Consider the following 20,532-nt stretch of genomic DNA (forward strand, 5'->3'; position numbering starts at 1 on the left):
ACAGGGAGGCTGGACCACGTCCTCACAGGGCTCCGCTGCCCGCATGGGCCTGAGGACCCCAGCTGCAGTGGGGGGGCCTGTGGCCTCACTCCCAGAGTGAGGTGCCACCTGACATGTTGCCATCGCTCTCCTTTCCACAGGGGGCCCCCCAGGAGTTCCAGCAGCGACCCCGACTTCGTGGTGGTGGACGGCGTGCCCGTCATGCTCCCATCCTACGACGAGGCTGTGAGCGGTGGCTTGAGTGCCTTAGGCCCCGGGTACCTGGCCTCCGTGGGCCAGGGCTGCCCCTTACCCGTGGACGACCAGAGCCCCCCAGCCTACCCTGGCTCAGGGGACACGGACACAGGCCCAGGGGAGTCAGAAACCTGTGACAGCGTCTCAGGCTCCGAAGAGCTGCTCCAGAGTCTCTATTCACCTCCCTCGTGCCAAGGGGGCAGTCGCTCCACTTCCGACAGCCCTGACACAATCCCCAGCACGGCGGGGGAGGTGGCATCCACCAGCCCGGGCATCGACATTGCGGACGGTAAGTGTTTGCCCCGAGGCCCCGCCCCCACCACTCTGCAGCTCAGAGCCCAATCAGTGCTTCCATCTCACTCAGCTTAAACTGCATCTTGCTCTCTCTGCATGGCAAGGCCGTGGGCAGGGCCAGTTATTGGAAGCAATGATCCGCATCTCACAAGTGATAAGCCCATTAACTGAAATTTCAGGAGGCACAAAAGAGCGCCAGGCCATCCAGAGTGGAAAGGCTGCAGGGGACGGAAGTTGGGTTTCATAGCCTCCGTGCGATCCAGGAGGCTTTATCTTCTGTCTCCCTCAATCAGGCAGGACTTCTGCAAGTGGTGCTTAGGAGCAGAATAACACGCACATGCAGAAAGGGGAGACCCAGGTGCAGCAGGGGGGCCCAGCTCAGGAGACGTTCTGTGTACTTACAGGTTATGTTTGCCAGCTGGAAATAAAGATGTCTGTGCCTGTCACAAGGAAAGGCAGATCGCAGCTCATGGTAAAACAGTAAAAAGTCACCACACTAAGCAGAGCTCTGTTTCCCAGGGGAGGGGGCCCCCAGCACCACTTTTCAGGCGAGAGCACTCATCTCAGCTTATACTGACCGTGCGTAGCAGTAATGACGTGGAAACAGGGGTCTCCTGGTTCCCCACAGAGCTCCTCTTCCCCAGTACCTCCCCTCCTATCTGTACTTGGACTTGTAACCTTTTGGTTTGTATGACCATTAAGGGCGCATGGTTGAAGCCTAACAGTTTATTTTTTATGAGCTGGGTATGAGATTTTCTAGTAAATAGTGTTGTACAAAGAAGTTGATTTATTTGATTGTTAACCCATATGTGGAACTTAGCGTTTCCTTCTTCTCACTGACTTCAAGAATGGCAGACATTTTAATAAAGCTCACGATTCCAGATCTTTGCGGTGTTTTTCTGTGTGTGAGTGTAATAAGCACCTCTTCTTTTACAGAGATCCCTCTAATGGAAGAAGACCCGTAACCGGGCAAAGTCTTGATGATTCTGCTGCGCCTTTGGGGATGGGAGCCTTGTACCTTGGAGTGAGGCGTCCAAAGGACAGAGCGTGGGGGGGATGGGGGACGTTTGCGAATTTATCGACAATGGGGACAGTGACTCACATGGTACATCTTGGACTCAGCAGTGAGGCTGACAGACGGCGGTGGCAGTGCTTTTAAATGAAACCTGAGGATTTGCCAAGACCCATGAGGAACAGAAGGACAAGGGGAAACCCTGTGTGGTCCTGGATGAAGGTGTTAAGTGTGTCTCATGCTACGGAACATGGGACAGACAGTTCCACGCGTATCCCACCGAATCCCACATCCCGTTGACTTATGAGTGCTACCTGCCTCCTCTGAAAGCATGTCACATTATGTAAATTGCTTCTCAAATCCGCTTCAAACTGTCTCTGGACACCAAATTTGGATGGCTCAGCCTCCGCGGGAAGTCTGTGCTGAGCAGCAGAGCGCCCCCTGCAGGCTCCCAGGGTGAAGGTTCTCGTGTGTCCCTTGGTCTGGACAACTCTGCTCAAAGCAAGACCAAAGCGGGATTTGGCGGTTCCAGTGAGAAAGGAAAGGAAGGACTCGGTCAGACTCTGCTTTCTGGAAATTTCTTCAACAAGGACAGTTCCTGTCCTCTGTGCTGTCCTTTGGTGAAATATCGTATTTGTATTCATGGTCTAGCACATGGACCCATGGCATTGGATAAGTCTTATGACTTTACAGATGGTCAGACTGTGTTCAAATACATCTCATGGTGGAGAAGTAACCAAGGTAACATTTTGTTCTGGCATTTTTAAAAGATTCCACATGACAATTTATCTGAGTCGTGAGCCCCCACCCGGGTAACCCTTTGGGTTGTTGGCCCCGCTCCCAAACTCAGCCATATTTAATTTTCCAAAACAGAAATTGTTTCTGAAAACACATTCCTCCTCCAAATAAAGTATGATATTGGATTTTTTTTTCCTTTTTATTTTGTCCTGCAAAGTCCGTGGGCTGGCGGCCTGGCCCAAAGACAGACTGCTCTCCCCTCCTGCTTCCCGGCTGCCTCACCTGCCTGTCAATCCGGCATATCCACCGCGCTCTCTCAGTGCCCACCAGGGATTGCTCATAAGAAAATGATTGATAAAAACATCTCCCGAGTCCTGAAGTGTCTCTTCAAATACATGTTGATCTGCAGAGTTGATTCCTTTTCTCCTCAGGGTTTTAGACAAATATAAACAAAACTCTGATCCATAAAATTGCTATGCTGTTAGAGCAGTGAGAGCGGGAACCTTGATCAAATTCTGTTTTTTCTCGACACTGACTGATTAAAAATTAAAAAGAAAGTGACAGTTGGAAGCGTGACTTTAATAGTGGAGTGCAGTCGGGCGGGCAGGGAGGGGCAGGGATGGTGGTCATAGGGGATGGAGACACTGAAGGACTAGAAACAGAGGCTGAAGGAGGGAAGGGACTGGGAAGGGCTTGCCTCACCTGGTGTCCTGGGCAATAGCATGCTGGGTAATTATAACATTGTTTGGTGATGGAAGCTGGTTTTCACTTGTGTTCACGCTTAAACTCCACCTGGCTGGCTCACAGACAGATGGCGTGGGCAGCTGGGTGGGAGTGGGGGTCCAGAGATCACTGTGGGCAGCCTCCCCCAGCATCCTTCCCAGGATCCCTGTTGAGCCAGGTCTCAGCTCTTCACGCCACCCCGTCCTTCCCTGCATCCCCATAAGTGGAGGGGTGTGACTCAGAGAACCCTTATTTCCCAGGAAAGAAACATTCAGGGCTGTCTCTGGGGCCTGGCCTGGCCTCCTTCCCAAAAATGTTCTTCCTCCCAAAGCAGAGAGCAGCAGCATGCAGCCCGCTCGCCTGCTCCCTGAGCACAGGGATGCCTCTCCAGCCCGCCGTGCCTGGGAGACAGGTCGCACATCCAGGTATCAGTGTCAACATTGCTCCAAGCACAGAGGCTGGTAGGAAGGAAATGCCTGCTTAGTGACAGTGTCAGACAATATCCAACCTAATTACCCGGATCCTCTCCTCAATCCCTTTAGTCTGTGGCCCCATCAGAGTCTCACTCAAGTATTCTTTACCGTGATTTTTTTTTTATTATAGTGAGCTTATGTGGCAAGAAAGCATCCTCATGCTATCCCAAGCATGTTGGGATTTTGGTTCTTCACGTAAAAGCCCCAGAGCCCTTGGGGTATGAACAGAATCGATCTTTCTCACCCTGCCTCAGGAATTAGTAGGTACGAGAACAAAGCGGCTGTATTGTGAGCCGGTGCCCGGAGGTGAGAGAGAGCCATTCCCAGCAAAGCACTCTCTGCCGTGGGAGAGGGAGGCGCCGGGGGACGTGGTCAGGAGCCTACAGCTAGCAGAGAACCCGGGTGTCTGCGGCGTCAGCCTGGGGTGTTTCACGGGTCTGGGTTTCAGGGACCCTCGGAGCAGCAGTTTTCAGGCTGACTAGCTCCCCGTCTTACACACAGCAGAAGTCACAGGGAATCTTCACACTTTACTTCCATGTAGCTTTTTTTTTTTTTTAATTGCAAGGTGGTGATTTGCTAGTGTGGGCTCTTTAGAGCCTTTCCCACCTAATTACACCCATCCCAGCAGCTGACATGTGGCCGGGACTGCCTCCTATTCTTGCAGGAATGTCTTGCCCCCAGCCACACAGCAGCCCCAGATGGTTGGGAGTGACATACACAGGCTCTCAGCCACAGCCTGGTCCTTTCCTCCCTCCCTCCACTCTGCCCACGCTAGTCAGCCCTCCTCCCGGGACACCCGGGTCCCGAGGCATCCCCCACAGAGCTGGTGCAGCGTCCTGGGAGAGCACGGGCTTTGGTACAGGCCGTCGCCTGCTTCAAAACCTGCCTCTACCACTAACTGGCTGTGGACTTGGATGAACTAGTGCCTTCCACCCCCACCTCAATTTCTTTGTGCAGAACTTAGAAATGTTCTACCTCTGCCTTCCCCACCAGGCTGCAGCAAGGATGACAGCCAGTGGAAGTCAGTGCATAGTATGCACTTGATAAATGGCCACTGGTCTCCACTTGTGGTCTGGTGTGAGGAACAGTGTCGTGCTGGTGACTCACTCGGCATGCAGCCCTGGCATTGTTGACCTGCCGTGGTCCCTGCCACCCTGGAAAGTGTCTGCAGACACAGCTTGTTTGGGCTGCCCCCAGTGGATGGGCTGAAATGCACCATGACTGTACCCCTGCACCTTCTTCCCAGGAGCACCTCCCTGGCTTCTATATGCAGAAGGAAGTTGTCAATCTTTGGCCCTTTGGGTATTTATTTGCCTTGCCTCCTAGCTCAGCCTTCTCTGATTGCTACAGAAAGTTCTGCCCAGGGAGAGCAAGGCAACCTCAGAAATTCCCCCAAGGACGCTGAAGGACTCAGATCACCTCCACAGGCAGCCCTGTAGATTAACACTAACGTGCTTCCCTAATTTTATTGTCTATTTTGGACTTAAAGCATAAAAGTTAATGTCCATTCACTTCCAAGGTGATAAAGGAGGAAGTCCATGGTAAAGATGCCTGCAGAACAGGGCCCCAGAGAGCAGCAGCTGCTTACCAGGGAGGGCGGATGCTGAACACAATCTCACTGAAACCGTAAAACAACACAGAGTCCACGGCGTCACCGCGGCAGTGCTTAAGTGCTGTGGCAGGTGGGTACCGTCTCCACGCTGGGCTGGAAATCCGCCCCTGGGTGCCTGCTGTGCCCCGTGTTAAGTGGGCAGGGTGGTGCCCAGCTACCTGAGTAGGAGCCGAATCTGCCGGCCATGCTTAGTGCCTCATCCACGTGTTCAGAGCCTGTGGGAACCCTGGCCCCTGGTCCTCCAAGACCCTGGGGTAAAGAAACCCCAAAACCAGCAGATGCATAAAGAGCTTGGGGCAAGGGGGATGGAGTGGAGCCTGAGGGAAAGAGACTGCTACTGTCTGCCTTGAGCCTGTAAGAATATTTACAGACACCGTTCCATCAGTAAATATTCATTAAGCACCTGCTATGGACCAGGCCGTGTCTCCACTCTCCAGTCCAGTGGAATAAGGACTTGTAAACAGGCAGCTTCAAACCCATAGCTCTGAAGTTAAGGACATGAGACCCAGACCTGGGCTCTCAGAGGCTGCCCGCAGATGACAGCCTAGCCGGGAGCAGGCAGAGTGGGGAGTGGGATAGGGGGGAGCGGAGGTATGGGGGGGTTGTGGGGGATGGGAAATGGAAAGTAGTTCTGTGCTTCCGGCCTCAAGGTGGTGGTGGGGGGTTGGGAGGGACTGGAGAGGTAACTCAGGGCCAGATGGGAGAGGCCTGGGGCCATGCAAAGGAGGCAGGTGTGTCCCTTAGAGGACTGGGAAGCCACCCAAAGGTGTGAAGCAGGGAAGTTGAGCAGGTCTGAGAGTGTTCTGCAGGCCTGCTCAATTTGTGGAGACGGCCTAGGAGTCAGGGACATCTGAACCCAGCTGAGGGCACCACTGGGTCTCTAGGGAAACCTTCCAGGCACTGGGTTCCACAGCGGTACAGTGACAGGAAGGAATAGATGGTTTCAAAAATCTCTTGCAGCTCTGACATGGTGAAACTCTCTTTCCCAGATTTTCTTAAAATCCGGAGTTAAACATCACCCAGTCCCATCCCTGGGATCTCTCTTAGCAGCACCCACTCCCACCCCTCCCCCGCGGACAACATCCCACACTTCTCCCAGCTCCTCCTCCCACCGCCCAGGGCACCCCTATCCGGCATCTCCTCGGGGGGGGGGGGTCCACCCTCTAGAAACTCTGCAGCCACCTCAATCGGAACATGGGTGAGGGACGTGAGACCACTGGCCGAGGCATCTCTGGCCTCCCGGCAGGTACCCCTTGGCCAGAAGCAAACACTAGCAGCGCCCCTCACGGAGTCCATTTCACTATGATGACCTGAAGCAACAAAAAGCCCAACAAATCTATTTGATTGATTTTGCCCACAAATTCCTCATAATGGCGTGGCATTTCCTGTCCTGCGAAGCACATTCAGCCTGTGTGCACTTTGCACGGAGGTCGGGAAGGAAGCAGACAGGTGCCACGTTCATTCTGGCTGTGCCCGCGTTCATATCCGTCAGGGGGAGTGCGGATCTGTGACTTCACTGAGTGCATCAGCACTATTTCCTGGTCCTGCTGCAGGCAGGACACAGAGATATGTGGTTTTTTCATAGACTTCATTTTTTAGAGCCATTTTAGGTTTACAGAAAACTGAGCAGGAAGTACAGAGTTCCCATACCTCCCTCTCTCGGTGCAGTTTCTCGTATTATAAACGTCTGCGTTAGTGGTACCCCGGCTACAACTGAGGAGCCAATATTGATACATTAGTATTAGCAAAACTCTATAGTTTACATCAGGGCTCATTTTTTGGGTTTGGTCAAACGTACAGTGACACGTATCCACCATGGCAGTGTCATACAGAGTAGTTTCACTGCCCTGAACATCCCCTCTGCTCCACCTGTTCACCCTTCCCTGAGCTGGAAACTCGGCAGCCACTGATCTTTTTGCTGTCTCTATAGTTTTGCCTTTTCCAGAATGTCACATAGTTGGAATCACACAGTATGCAGCTTTAGCAGACTGACCTCCTTCACTTAGAGATCGATATGCACATAAGACTCCTCTGTGGCTTTCAGATCTCTCTGCCTTTCAAGGGATAAGGAGAGCTGCCCGATTGTGACAACTAGAACTTCAAAGACTGCATGGGCTTCCTGGCTCATGGGCTGGAGAAGCACATGTGAGGCCAGGGAGTCTGTTACAAGGTCCCCTCTCCAAGCTCCCCAAGGACTCGGGAAAGAACATCCCGCAGCTTCCTGCAAGACCACATTCTGGGGTACGACAAACATCTCCCTTATGTCATCCCCTCCGTTCGACCTTTCATTGAGGTTCTGTGGTGCATGCCCTGTAGACATTTGCTAACCTTGGGCTCCGTGGCCCCAGGGTTTTCATCCTTCCTCCATACTTGATAACTCTTCCCAGCCCTCAGTCCTAGACTCCTCCCAACCCCGTCATCCACATTCATGGGAAGGCCGTGAAGAGCTACAAGCTGAGGGTCCCTAAATGGATGAGATGACGTTTGCCCACCGGAAATTATGAACCCTGTGGAGGTATGGCAACAGCACCACATCCCTGGGGCCCGGCAAGCACGTGGAGGAGGCCCCCAGCCCCGCCTGGGAGACAGGGAAGGTTCCCCAGAGCGGGAGATGGAAGCTCCTGGGGCAGCGTGGTCATCTTTCTTGTGCACACAGCAGCCACTCTTCCCCTACCTTCAAGGACAGTCTCAGCCTCAAGGGACTCTCCGTCTCAGCGGCCTGCTGGCCATGACATCCTACTCTGCTTCCGTTTCCCCAAGTGTAAAACATGAAGACTAACAGGACCTGCTTCACAGGCTCGTTGGGAGGAATTAGCGAGTTCATCCACGTACCGTGATGAGACCCACGTCTGGCACGGACTGGGTCTAACACATTCACAAGTGTTAGCTGTTCCCATTACTGTTCCACCAGCCAGTGCCGTTGGCTCCCCTCCCCCATATCCCAGATGTAAAGTGAAAGATGAAAACAAAAAGACAGTGGTGTTTGCTTTCTCCATAAGCAAGTCATTGTAAGCAGATCCTCTTTGATTATTGAACCACCTCCACTTCCTTCCTGAGATGCCCTCTGACTCGTGGTGGCTGAACGGGCGCTCTCTGGGACACAGGTCTTCAACCCACCAGAAAGCAGCCCACCCTCGTATCATCCAGCTCGCTTTCCAAGTGGGTCCCCACCAAAGTCACGAGAGTTAGGAGCACAAGCCCAAAGGACAACCATCTACGTGTCCCCCTCCACCACCCTGAACCACCCGAAGGGCAGAGCCATCAAGAGGAATGCAGTCGGTCTGGCATTACTTGTTCTTTGTTAACTTGGGATCTCATGGTCACTTACCTCAATGCCACTTCCACATCCAAGGGCTGACAAGCCATCTATTTAGTCACTGAACCAGATGCTTGTCTAACATCAACACCGAATTCGCAAGTCTGTGGGTCCCAGCCCCGCCTTTTCCATTTTGGCCAAACACCGCCTCACGTGAGCATCTCCAGTCTCGGGAGCGCCCTGGCCTCTGAGAGTCCTCACGGGCCCCTAACACTGGCTTCACAGAAGCAGCTCTGGGTTTAGAGGGGGCACTGGGCAGTTCTGTCTGTTCCTTAAAAGCCTGGGCATTGAAGGCCAACAGACCTGGGTTTAAATTTCAGCTCTGTCACTTACGGAAGCAAAGTCAGGCAAGATCATTGACACTGAAGCCTCAGATCCATCCCCTGTAAAGTGAGGCTGCTAAGAACACCAACCTCGTGGTATGTTGTAAGGATTAAATACCGTGATGACAGATGGCTTAGAACAACACCCAGCACAGAGCAAACACTCACAATGGTAGCCGCTCTCGAAACTCTCTTCTTTGTCCTTCTGTCCTCTGAAGCAATCAGAAACACTCCCTTTCCCTGAGTCTCCTGTCAGCCCTGCACCATCCGTCAGGGCAGCAGTGTGTCCCTGCCACTCTCGCCTTGCCCCCTCCCCGCCCTGAAGCCAGCATCCTTTACGTCAGCCCACACTCCTCCGGTACTCGGGGGGTCCCTGCTCTTCCCCACCCAGGGCTTGCCGAGGCTGGGGTCCCCGGGAGTCTCTTGTCAGAATCACCACTGTGAGGGCTGCCAGCACTCTGGAGGGACTTCCTTGCGGAATCCCAGGCCATGAGACCAGCCTCTCTCTTGACTCTGAACTTACCGAAATCTGGCGTCCTAACAAAAACGCGTTAAAGAAGCGCCCCGCTGACTGCATGCTCAGGCATTGAGATAGAATTGCACTTAAGCCTCGAATAACCCTCTAGCATCACACTGTGCGTCCAGCACGGTGGTGATTCTGCCCTCCAGGGGGCATTTGGCGATGCCTGGAGACATTTGGGGTTGTCACAATGGGGCAGAGGGGTTCCACTCCTGGCAGCCAGTGGGCTGAGGCCAAGGATGTTGCTAACCTCTCAACCACGCACAGCATAGACCCCACAGCAGGGAACCGCCCAGCCCAAATGCCAGTGGTGCCGAGGCTTAGAAACCCTGATTTCAGAGAGACAGTCCATGAGGCTACGGAACTGACTCGGTGTCCTACGGCTACCAGGTGATACGATCAGGGTTGGACTCTGTATCCCCCTTGCTCTGACTCAGGGCTTCTAGACCATTTTGTGCCTGGACCCTTTGACAGTCTGGGGAAGGCTTAACGGAGCCTTTATCAGAATAACACTTTTGAGTGCATAAAATAAATAAAACCAATGGATTATATTGAAGCAGCGTTATCAAAACATTTTTGAAAACTAATAGATATCACAGTTACATATTTTTTCTTAACACACTGAAATCAAGGCCTAGGAGCAGGTCTGATCATGCGCAAAGTGGCGGTGAGCAGCGCGCACTGTTTTGGGGGAGCTCTGTAAACGCCGTAATGGGACATGAAACTACCTGTAGCATCTTTTGGTGGCAAAATCACAGGTACCGCTGATACTGTGGTTTATTGCTTACATGATAGTGAAAGAAATGCTGAATTCAGTTAGAAGTTAGTAAGAATGAGATGCAAATATTTCTCATTCACGTCCATGGCTCCCAAGCATTCTACCCACCAGCCTAAGTTTGAAACCCCTGCTCTACAGCTGTATTGTTAAGGCTGAACTTTTTGTCCAAACTGGCTCAATATCTCCTCCACCACAGACATGAGTTGTGGATTTGAAGAACATACTTCAGGGTCTCAGGAGCTGCCGGAGTACCTCTTGTCATTTACTCTGTAGTCAAGGGGAAAACACAGGATTTGGAACATGAAAACCTGGATTTACATCCCAGCTCTACCGTTCACTAGCTGTGTGAGCACGTGTTAGTTACTTAACCTCTCTGAACCTCAGGTTCTTTATCCATAAAATGGAGACAGTAGCACCTGGTATATTATAAGGATTAAATAAGACAGCAAATGTATGATGCTTAATGCAAAGTTTGGTACATAAACAGGTGTTCAAAAATATGTAGCTGTTTTTATTCTTAAGGGAGGTCAAGAAGTTGAATAGTATTCTCAGCAAGATTCTGGAGAGTTGAAGTTATAATGACAAAGGGTTTCCAATCTATGTCCATCATGTCATCTATTTCTTCCACATAAGTGACTTTTCACAAATTCTGCACCACTCCTACCACGTCCCCTCTTCTGTTATCCGCATATATATGTTTTCCAGATCATTCCACACCCAAAGCTACAAGTTTACATGCAAGTGTGTATCTTCCACGGCTACCACTTTGCACTTCCCTCCATGCGGGTCCAGCTCCTCTGACTGATGCCCAGTCACCCGACATGTGGCATTCAGAATCTTAGGACAACCCTGAGGTTGTATGTACTGCCCTGTGTTTGGAGGAGTTTTGTTTTTTTTAATTTCTGAAACTGTCTCTGATTTTGTAAACCCTGAACAGTGTTCCTCTCCTCCCTTCCACCCAAATGTCACCAACCTCCCTACACTCCTAGTGTGAACCTAGGTTTTCTTTTTTTGCCCCCAGTTTTATTGAGAGAGAGCTGGCAGCACTGTATACGTTCAAAGTGGACAGCTGAGTGATTGGATTTACACACATCGTGAAACGATTATCACCATAAGTTTAGTGAATATCCATTGTCTCTAGTAGATACAAAATTAAAGAAATAGAAAAAATTTTTTCTTTGTGATGAGAACTCTTAGGATTTACTCTCTTAACAGCTTTTATACATAACACATAGGGGTGTTAATTATATGTATCATGTTGTACATTACATCCCTTGTACTTACTTATCTTTTAACTAGAAGTTTGTACCTTTTGACTGCCTTCATCCAGTCTCCCCTCCCCACAGCCTCGGCCTGTGGTAACCACAAATCTGGTCTCTTTTTCTATGAATTTGTTTATTTATTTGGAAGTCTGATTGACCTAGAACGCTATGTCAGTTCCTGTTACACAATGTAGTGATTCAATATTTCTTTGCATTTCAAAATGATCACCACAATGAGTCTCGTTAGACCTTCCACTATACTAAGTTATTACAGAGTTGTTGACTAGATTCCCCACTACCTAGGTTTTCTTAAACCAAATTGGGAAAGTTGTATTTAATTAAATCCAATCTGAGCCCCGGTCGTGTGAGCATAGGGCTTGCTTAGCCCTTTGCTGAATGTGTAACTTCACTGAGAAAGATGTTCTCAGGTCCATCTGTTCCTGGTGGGGAAACCAGTTGTGGGAGCTCCTGCGGGGTCTGTTGGAGAGCATCTGGACGTTAACTCCCCGCGCTTTTCTCTAAAAAAGTCTCTATATGATAACATTTCCCTAAGTTGAGGATGCTAATGGATGTTAAGTGAAAGAAGGGTTCTGAGGTCAAATTTGGTGAAAGTTCTGTTAGGCAAATCATTGGGTATCTTGACTAAAGGACATCTCAGAACTTTTACTATGGGAGTGGTAATGTAGGGTTTCCCACAGGACCCTCGTATCACGAGCATCGCTCGGATGCCTTTGGGAAATCAGTGGCCTCAGAGGGCGACTGACCATGAGGCCACCAGGGCCCACACCTCACAGCCCCAGGCTCACACAGGCCTTGCTGGTCCCAGCATGTTCTCCTCCGGGCGGCTAGGAGGCCATGGTGGACCCAGATGAGGCAGGCACACCTCCCCAGCTGAGCTCACACCCACTCCTAACAAGTTCCCGGGACCACCGTGCAGCTCCTCCTCCAATGGCCGGCATCCACCTGTTTCTGGAGCCCCCACCAAGGCCCTACATGCTTTGATCCCAGGAAGAATAAGACAGTACTCAGAGCCTCCCATTCAGAGGGTCACCATGACCCAGGCCATGTGGCCACCCTGCACCCACCCACCCAGGACTGGACCACCAAGGGAGGTGGACGTCGAGGTGGGCAAGGATGTGACTGAGCCAAAGCAGCTGCTCGGGGGATGCTGATGGGCTGTGCAGAGTGCGGACATAGGCTGGGGCTCCCGGTGGGCCTGCCCCCCACCAGGAGCCGGCTCACGTGGTGGGGGCAGCCCACGTGGAGGACAGTCCAGATGCGACATCACCAACACCAAGCAAGGACGCCAGAAGAAATGTGTGTTCAAACTATCAACAATAAAAACAAATTGGGATCAACCACGCTTACAGGAAAGACAGAATTATCTTTTTATTCTCTCTCTAGAACATGACAATACCAATGATTGTCCTGCGAAGAGGAGATCAAAGAACACCCAGCCAAAACAGCTAGGAGAAAAGGACTGCGGCTGAGTCAAAGCAGGTGATCGATAACAATGGCACATAAAATATTGTTATTTTTGGCTCAGTTTTTGTGACGTCTGTGTTGTCAGCTTTTTGAAATGTGTAATTTGTTGTGCTTTCTCATTCTAAGTAAAGATTCATTTTTGTATTAACATCACTTTTGTAGTTTTGCATTCTTTTTCTAAAAGAAGGCCCCAGGATTCTGATCCTGCCCTGCCCAGACCCCGTTGAGAGGGAGCGGGGGTCTGGCGACCTCTGGGATCCCTTCCAGCTCTGTCATCGTATTGATCTCCAGAAGACCCAGGTGTCAGGACTGCAAGCCTCTGACAATAAAGTGATAATAAGGAATAATATTTGTACAGCTACTGGGTTTCCACAGTCCTTTCACGTCCATTATCTTATTCAATTCTCCCAACAACTCTGGCGTATGTAGGTAAATCATTCCATAGGCCTAAATAATAAATATTTTTTAAAAAGCTTGATAAAACCAGGGTGCCTTTAAATTAAGCATCTTCCCAGGGCCTGAACCGTCCCTCTGGCTTTTGCTGTGCCCGCCCCACCCCCATTCCGCCTGCGGCTCCTCGGCACCTGTTACCTGCTGCTGCCATTTCTCTACTCGGTGTCTGTTCACCCTCCCAAGGGCATCATCTGGTGGAGCCAGGAGACTTGGTTCCGGGCCCGGCCGTGTCACTCCATGTACGACCCCGGGCAGAGCTCTTTCCCTCTCTGGGCCGCTCCTGTCAAATGAGCAGGTTGGATGACACTGGGTAACCTCTGGCTGGCACTGCCCCTGGTTTTAGAATTTCTAACTTGTCCACCCGAGTGTTTTCAGGACATGAATTTACTCCTCCACCCTCAGAAGGCTCTGGCACCAGCGCCGCAGGCACAGTGTCCCCTCCTTTGGCCAGTCCCACTGTGCACCCGGGAACTCTTGCGTAGTGAAAGACACAAGCCCAAACCAGACCAGGAGATGCTGCTCCTGGTCCCTCCAGGGGTGGGGACTGGGCACAGTGATTGCTGAGGGACACAGTGGGTAGCCTTTGCTCTCTGCTCAGGAACACTGGGGCCTCCCTGGGCTGGCAACTTTCTGCAGAAGTTCCAGCACTAGCAAGCTCTCTCCTTGCTCTCTGGGACAGAGGGCTGGCCAAAGGCCATGGGATAGTGTCCAAAGGAGGAACCCCACAGAGCTGCAACCCGCAAAGTCAGCCCTGGGGAGCCCAAAGCAGGTGGGGCCGGGCAGAGCCCCTGAGCCAGGAACCCTGGGCTTCTGATCATCTTCCTTACACCCCTTCAGCCTCTCCTGCCCTCAAGCAGCCAGTCAACAAGCACAGAGTGCCCTCCATCCCAGGCGCTGTCAGGAGGCTGCATCCTCCGCACACCTGGCAGGCCAGCCTCGTCCCTCCCATCTGGCCCCTTCCCTCCCAATCACCTGTATCTCTCCGTTCCCCTCCTTCCATCAGCTCTAACTCCTGAGTGCCCCCCTTCCCTATCCCGTCCTGCCTCACTATAGGGATGCAGAGGGCTCCCACCACCCTCAGGAAAGGAGGGGCAGCCTATGGCAGGGAGAATGTGCAAGGGCAGGGACAGCAGGCAGCCAGGGCTAACCCTGAGGAACGCGTCCAACCAAGGGGCCAGGAAGGGATACTGGAGAGCTAGGGGAGGGGAGGGGGTGGGGGCACGATGATGGAAGCCACAGAGGAAGGACTGAAGACTCTCACTGTATCTGGGGCGGTGGGTCATTTCTGTGGATTTTCTGTAATTGCAACGTCAATTGTGCCTGCCTGCATCAGCCTCATAAAGAACTTCCCAGGTCTCGCAACTGGCCTCTCACAACCCTACTATTTAGGTTGGAATAAGGGTCCACCATGGCCAGCTTGCTGGTCTCTCTAGATGCCCTCCAGCCCCTCGAGGGCACTGGGCCCCTCAGCCAGGAGTGTCCTCAGCCCAGCATCACTGCATGTCCTTCGGGAGGCAGCTGGAGCCTCACCCTCCGGAAGCCTTCCTGGATCAGCCCTGCAGGCCTGTTGGCTGACCACTCCCTCTGTAGCACCCCTACCGTGAGACCTTGTGGCCTCCCACCTGCATCTTCAGGTCAGCACCAGCCCTGCTGCGTGAGGGGGCCTGGGGTCCATCCTCCTGGCTGTGGGCTCTTGTGCTTTGGGGCCCAGTAGGGCACTGGCGCAGAGACTTCTCCCAAATGCTCTCAGATCCAACAAAATCCCCAGCTGGGGTACACCTACCTACTGGGGAACACCGAATGATTTTATGTAGTATATGGACAACCTTCTTCAGATGGTTAGGCTTTTATTTTTCAACCTCCTATATATAGAAAGTGAAAATCATTTTTCATTAGAAAATTGGAATGCATTCCCCTTTTTAAATCAGTGTATTTCATTTTAAGTGAATCGATTTAAAGAAAAATATCACTAAATAATAGCATATTCGAAGAACTTTGGAATCACTGGAGTAGAGAGATGAACTCTGGGGCCCCTCCTGGCCCCAGCACCCGGCTGTCTGTAATTTCCATGAAAGGACCCTTTACTGCCCACAGAAAGGAGACCCTTAGCCCTTGGTGCACAGCAGCAAAGCCCACCTCCCAAGACTCTGTGTGTGTGTGTACACGCACTCACTCACACACACACACACGCACACACAAGCACGCAGTTGGGGGAGGAAGGTGGGCTGCAGAGTGGTTCTGGCACAGTTGAGCTGATCCAGTGCCTGCATCAGCCCTCAGTCTTAGCCCTCAGTTCAAAAAATTACTGGGCCACAGGATGCTGGTTCATGGAGACCCTGCCTCAGGCAGGCTTGCTCAGAGATTCAGACGTGGGTTAATTCGGAACCCTTCGGAATTTCATCTGCCTCCACATTGTGGAGGCTGAGGTCTATTCTGGCTCCAGTCTCGGGGGCCCCTGGATGAAGAAGCATTTCAACGGTCTCTGTCTCCCAGGCTGGCAGGGCAGGGGAGCGAGCCAGCGCTGGGAGGCAGCAGGCTGGACAGGTGCCCGGGGGTGGCGCTGAGAGCCCTGGCTGCCCAGCCAGCCCAGAGCAGCAGCTGTGGCTGCTTCCGCTAATTGAGTGGGACCCCCCACCTCCATCACCAGCTGCGGAACCCGCTTACAGCCAGGTCCCTGCCCCGGAGCCTCCAGGCCTTCCCGCCACCCTCAGAATGCGGCCCAATCTCTCTCACACAACCAACCGGGCCTCGGCAGCCAGCCCAGCTCTCGGCGCTCTTCCCTCACACTCCACGTTTCTCCCAAACTCCAATTTTCTGGGTCCTGCCCACTGGACCCCAGGGCATCATGCGCGCTCTCCCTCCGTGTGCCTCGCTCTGGCCCCGCCCCCTTTGCCCAGCTAACTTTGTCTAATCTTCAAATCTGTTTAGACATCACTAAACATCTTTCCTGTCCTCTGTGCCCAAAGCCCTGTCACAGGCCTCACCCAGCTTTGTGTCACCTCCTATCCGATGTCCTCCACCCCCTTCTGCGCTGGAAGCCGCAGGGCAGATCTGTCTCCGTCATCTCTGTTGCCCTGGGGCTCAGCTGTGCGTCTGCCACCCGGTAGACAGCGCATGCTCTTTGAGTGAGTGAATGAATGGGTGAATGAGCGCTTCAGAGAAGTCATCACAAAGAGCAGGCATGAGGGTAAACTGCCGCAGAGGGCATTTGGGGAGTGACTCAGATTCCATATAACCGAGCCAAACGTTTCCAGTGAGTCTGTCCTCCCCAGAAGCGAGTGTCTCCCCGTTTCCCCAAGAGGGAACCTGTACTCAGAGATCCAGGGAGCCCAGAGACCCTGTGACTTAGACCCAAGTGTCTGAACCCCGCTGTACCTCCCCTGACAGACGATGAGTGTCCACCTGGGAACCCGTCCCAGGGGATGCAAGAGAGGGGCTGGAATGGAGGCCTGAGCCCCGCCCCGCCCCACCCCGCTCCGCCCATCCTCGCATTATGGAAAGGCGGGAGAGGGGCAGGGGCTGCATCTTCCTGCTCAGGCAGATCTCTCTTCACCTGCTTTTTCACAAACCAGAAAGAAAGGCTTGGGAAGATTTGAACATTCCTCCCCTGCAGGGCCATCCGGACCCACGGGCAGAGAAGTCCACTGTAAGATGTGCTCTCTCACCCCGGAACATTTCCCTCAGGCGGCTTCATCTTCTGCAACATTAGAGAATCATTTAGGTTAATAATCAGGGGTTAATAGCAGAGGGGAGCAACTAGCACAGAATTCTTAAAAATTTAAAACAGTTTTTAGAAGTAGTTTTTTTCTCTTTAATTGTGATAAAATATATATAACATGAAATTTACCATCTTAATGATTTGGGGCGTACAGTTCAGCAGCAGTGGGTACATCCACATTGTTGTACAAACCATCTCCACCATCCATCTCCAAAACCCTTTTTATCTTGCAAAGCTGAAGGCTCTGTATACCTTAGAGGGTAACTCCCTCATCCCCCCGCACTCCTGCTCCTGGCAACCTGTCTCTGTGGATCTGGCTGTTCCAGGTACCTCAAATCAGTGGAATCATGCAATAGTTCTCCTTTTGTGTCTGGCTCATTTCACTTAGCATCATGTCATCCAGGTTCATCCAGGTAACAGGCCAGATTTTCCCCACTGTATATTTAGAGCATATTTTGTTTATCTATTCATCCATTGATGGACATCTAGATTGCTTCCACCTTTTGGCTATTGTGAACAATGCTTTTGTGAACATGGATGTACAAATATCTTTTCAAGACCCCCACTGAAATCTTTGAGCATGTGCCAGATGTGGAGGAGAGAGTCGCTATGGCCTTAGCATGGGGCAGGACCAAGAGGGGACTCCCATGTAGTTTTCTGCTAGTTTCCAGGTGGTCTGCTGTAGGCGGAGCTTGGATTATTGCTTTGAGACTTTTTCCTTTTCTAATATATACTTAAACTCTATAAATTTCCCTCTTGGCTCTGCTCTAACTGTACCTACCCCACAATCGATATGTTGTATTTTCACTTTCATTCACTTCAATGTACTTTTAAAATTTCCCTTGGTTCTTCCTCCTTGACCCATCAGTTATTTACAGGTGTGTTGTTAAGCTGTCAAATATTTAGAGACTTTCCTCTTATCTTTCTGTTCTTGATTTCTACTTTAATTCCGCTGTGGTCAGGAACACACTCTGTATGGTTTCCATTCCTTTAAATTTGCAGGGGTTTATTTTATGGCCTATTTTGGAAAGAATGTGGATTGTGCTGTTGAGGGTGGAGTGTTCTACAATGGACTGTGGGTTGATGGTATTGTTGAGTTCTTCTATGTCCTTGCTGATTTCTGTCTAGTTGTTCCATTAACTGTTGAGACCAAGGTGTTGGTCTTCATCCATTATTAGGAATTTTTCTGTTTCTTCTTCCAGTTCTTTCAGTTTTTGCCTCATATATTTGCAGCTCTGATGTTTGATGGATTCACATTTAGGATTATTCTGTCTTCTAAATGTGACTTGACCCTACTATCATTACTTAATATCCCTCTGTCTCTGGTAATTTTTTTTTTTTCTCTCAAGCCTAGTTTATCTGAGATTAATACAGCAAATCCTGCTTCCTGATTAATATTTGCATGTATTTTTTCATCCTTTTACTTTCAACCTGACTATATGGTTATAGCTGATGTGAGTTTCTTGTGAACAGCACAGAGCTGGGTAATAGGAAATATTTTTTAATTCACTGTACCAATCCTTGTCTTTTACTGGTATGTTTAGACTGTTTATACTTAATGTAGTTATGTGAGGGCTTAACCTCTGCCTTTTTGTTTTCTGTTTGTTCTGTTTTCCATTTCTCTTTTCTTTTACTGCATTCTGTGGGTGATTTGAATATTTTTAGTCTTCTTTGAATTATCTGTAGTGTTTTTGAATATATTTCTGTATATAGTCATAGTTTTTTTAGTGGTTACTCTCCCTTATTCACCCTCCCCTCTCAGACACATGGGGCCAAGCTGGGCTGGCTGAGAGCTGCAGGAATCCACCTACACCTTAGGGCCCACAGATATCCCATGGCCCCTCTAGGCATCCTCATGTCATATTATCCTACAATTGTACTTCGCTAGTGATCAATTCCTGTGACTAATTTTTCTTCCTGTCTGCCGGTGTGTGGTACTTTATGCCTCCCATGTTTCATTCTTTGAAGTTCTGATTGATTTCTTACACTTCCTCCTCATCCGTGTGGCTTCTCTGCTTGTTATCAGAACTTGATTGCAAAGTCTTGATGATAAAAGTCTCCAGCACAAGCTTAGCACCTTCCAAAATACCCGATTACCTGCACCCTTTCTCTGGACTTGCTTTAACCTATTCAGTCTTGCTCAAAGTGATGCTCTAAGAGACCTTGTGCTTAAACACTCCACATCTAACCCTGCCATGCCTGCTGGGTTTCTGAAGGGAGGAACCAAGTTGCTAATGGCCTTTACTTTTCTAACAGTCTCAGGAGACAAATTAGTGCAGGGCATAGATCTGCATAAAAGAAGTCATAGCCACATTGCCCTAGCTAAAGGGTAAAGCTGCATTGGTATGCACTGTGCAAAAACAGAGGCAGGCTTTAAGTCATAATTTGCATTTTCTCCATGCAGAGCTATTTATCTGGAGACGTTAAAGTTCTCTGTAAGTGAGGAACTCGTTGAGCATTGTGTAGGTGGATTCTGCCTGCATCTGGGTAGCTCACCCAGATTTTTGGGAGTGGGCAGCATGTGTGCTGGGATAGCTTTCCCTAAGTCTGTAACAATTGGCTCCTTGGATGAAGGAGAAGTTGAACTTAACATCAAGCCTCTCTCTGTAAGAGAATCTCAGAAGAGATGGCAAAAACCACAATCCCAGGGCCTTGGAGCAAATTTCCATCTCTAGAAGGGAATGTGGAGTTCAATGTCACTCAAGGATTACCCTTCAGTTAGCAAAACTCTGCCTCCAGAGTAGCAAAAAAATAAGATATATATTTAAACAAACAAAGGAAGGTCGTGAGTAAGAAGACAAAAATGACTCTGGCGTCAGAATCGTCCAAAGAAAGAGGCTGAACTCGATCTGAATCAAATTGATAGGAAGCTCCGGGGCCAGGCGTGTCTTCCCCATGTAGCTACAGTGGCCACTGGGGCAGGAGGCCCTGGTTTAGTCCGTGAGCTTAACTCACACAATGCCATTTGTCAAGGTCACAACTAGAGCTCTCAGAGAAGCCTCCGCAGGCTGCAGACATCTCTGGACTTTGTCCCGTGTGCTCACACAACTTAGCTACCAAGGATTTGAGGAAGAAAAGTGTGTCTGCGTGGGTGAGGGTGTGTATATTTGGTAGTGGATGTTCTTGGGCCAAAGGTGCTCAGAATACTCTGATTGATGCTGAGGTCAGTGCTCAGAACCTTATTAGATATGTCTGCCTTTGCCTTGTAGTGACCAGACTGCAAGTCCTTGCAGACTGGACAGCCTTTCAGACATCAGCTTTCTCTAGTACCCAGCTCCGTGCCAGGCTCAGTAAATGCTATGTAAACTCGAAAGGGCCTGAGAATTACTTGCTATATGCATTAGTCTGCTTGTTCTGCTATAACAAAACGCCAGTGGCCCAGTGGCTTCAGTAACTTATTTCTCACAGTTCTGGAGGCTGGGAAGTCTGAGGTCAGGTCACCGGCCAATTCAGTTCCCGGTGAGGACCCCCTTCTTGGCTTTCAGAGGACTACCTTCTTACTGTGCCCTCATGGGGTGAGAGACAGCAAACTCTCTCTCTTCCTCTTCTTATAAAGCCACTACCTAGATCATGAGGACCCCACCCTCATGA

At 50.6% G+C, this 20,532-nt stretch overlaps 1 protein-coding gene across 4 annotated transcripts in view; it reads left to right on the forward strand.

Moving 5' to 3' along the window:
- SUSD4 (sushi domain containing 4) overlaps window positions 1-2,463 on the forward strand; it is a 108,981-nt gene extending 106,518 nt beyond the window's left edge. For 2 of the 4 annotated variants that reach the window (XM_031438430.2, XM_064477275.1), the window contains 3 exons: window positions 141-523; window positions 933-1,000; window positions 1,465-2,463. In XM_031438430.2, the coding sequence (XP_031294290.2) occupies window positions 141-523; window positions 933-1,000; window positions 1,465-1,476 (463 nt within the window). In that variant the 3' untranslated portion in view covers window positions 1,477-2,463. The remainder of the gene's footprint in view (window positions 1-140; window positions 524-932; window positions 1,001-1,464) is intronic. The other 2 variants (XM_031438432.2, XM_010992753.3) reach the window with 1 other exon arrangement.
- Window positions 2,464-20,532: the final 18,069 nt, after the last annotated feature.

This window comes from Camelus dromedarius, chromosome 21 (genome assembly GCF_036321535.1).
Source record: "Camelus dromedarius isolate mCamDro1 chromosome 21, mCamDro1.pat, whole genome shotgun sequence".
Taxonomy (NCBI): Eukaryota; Metazoa; Chordata; class Mammalia; order Artiodactyla; family Camelidae; genus Camelus; species Camelus dromedarius.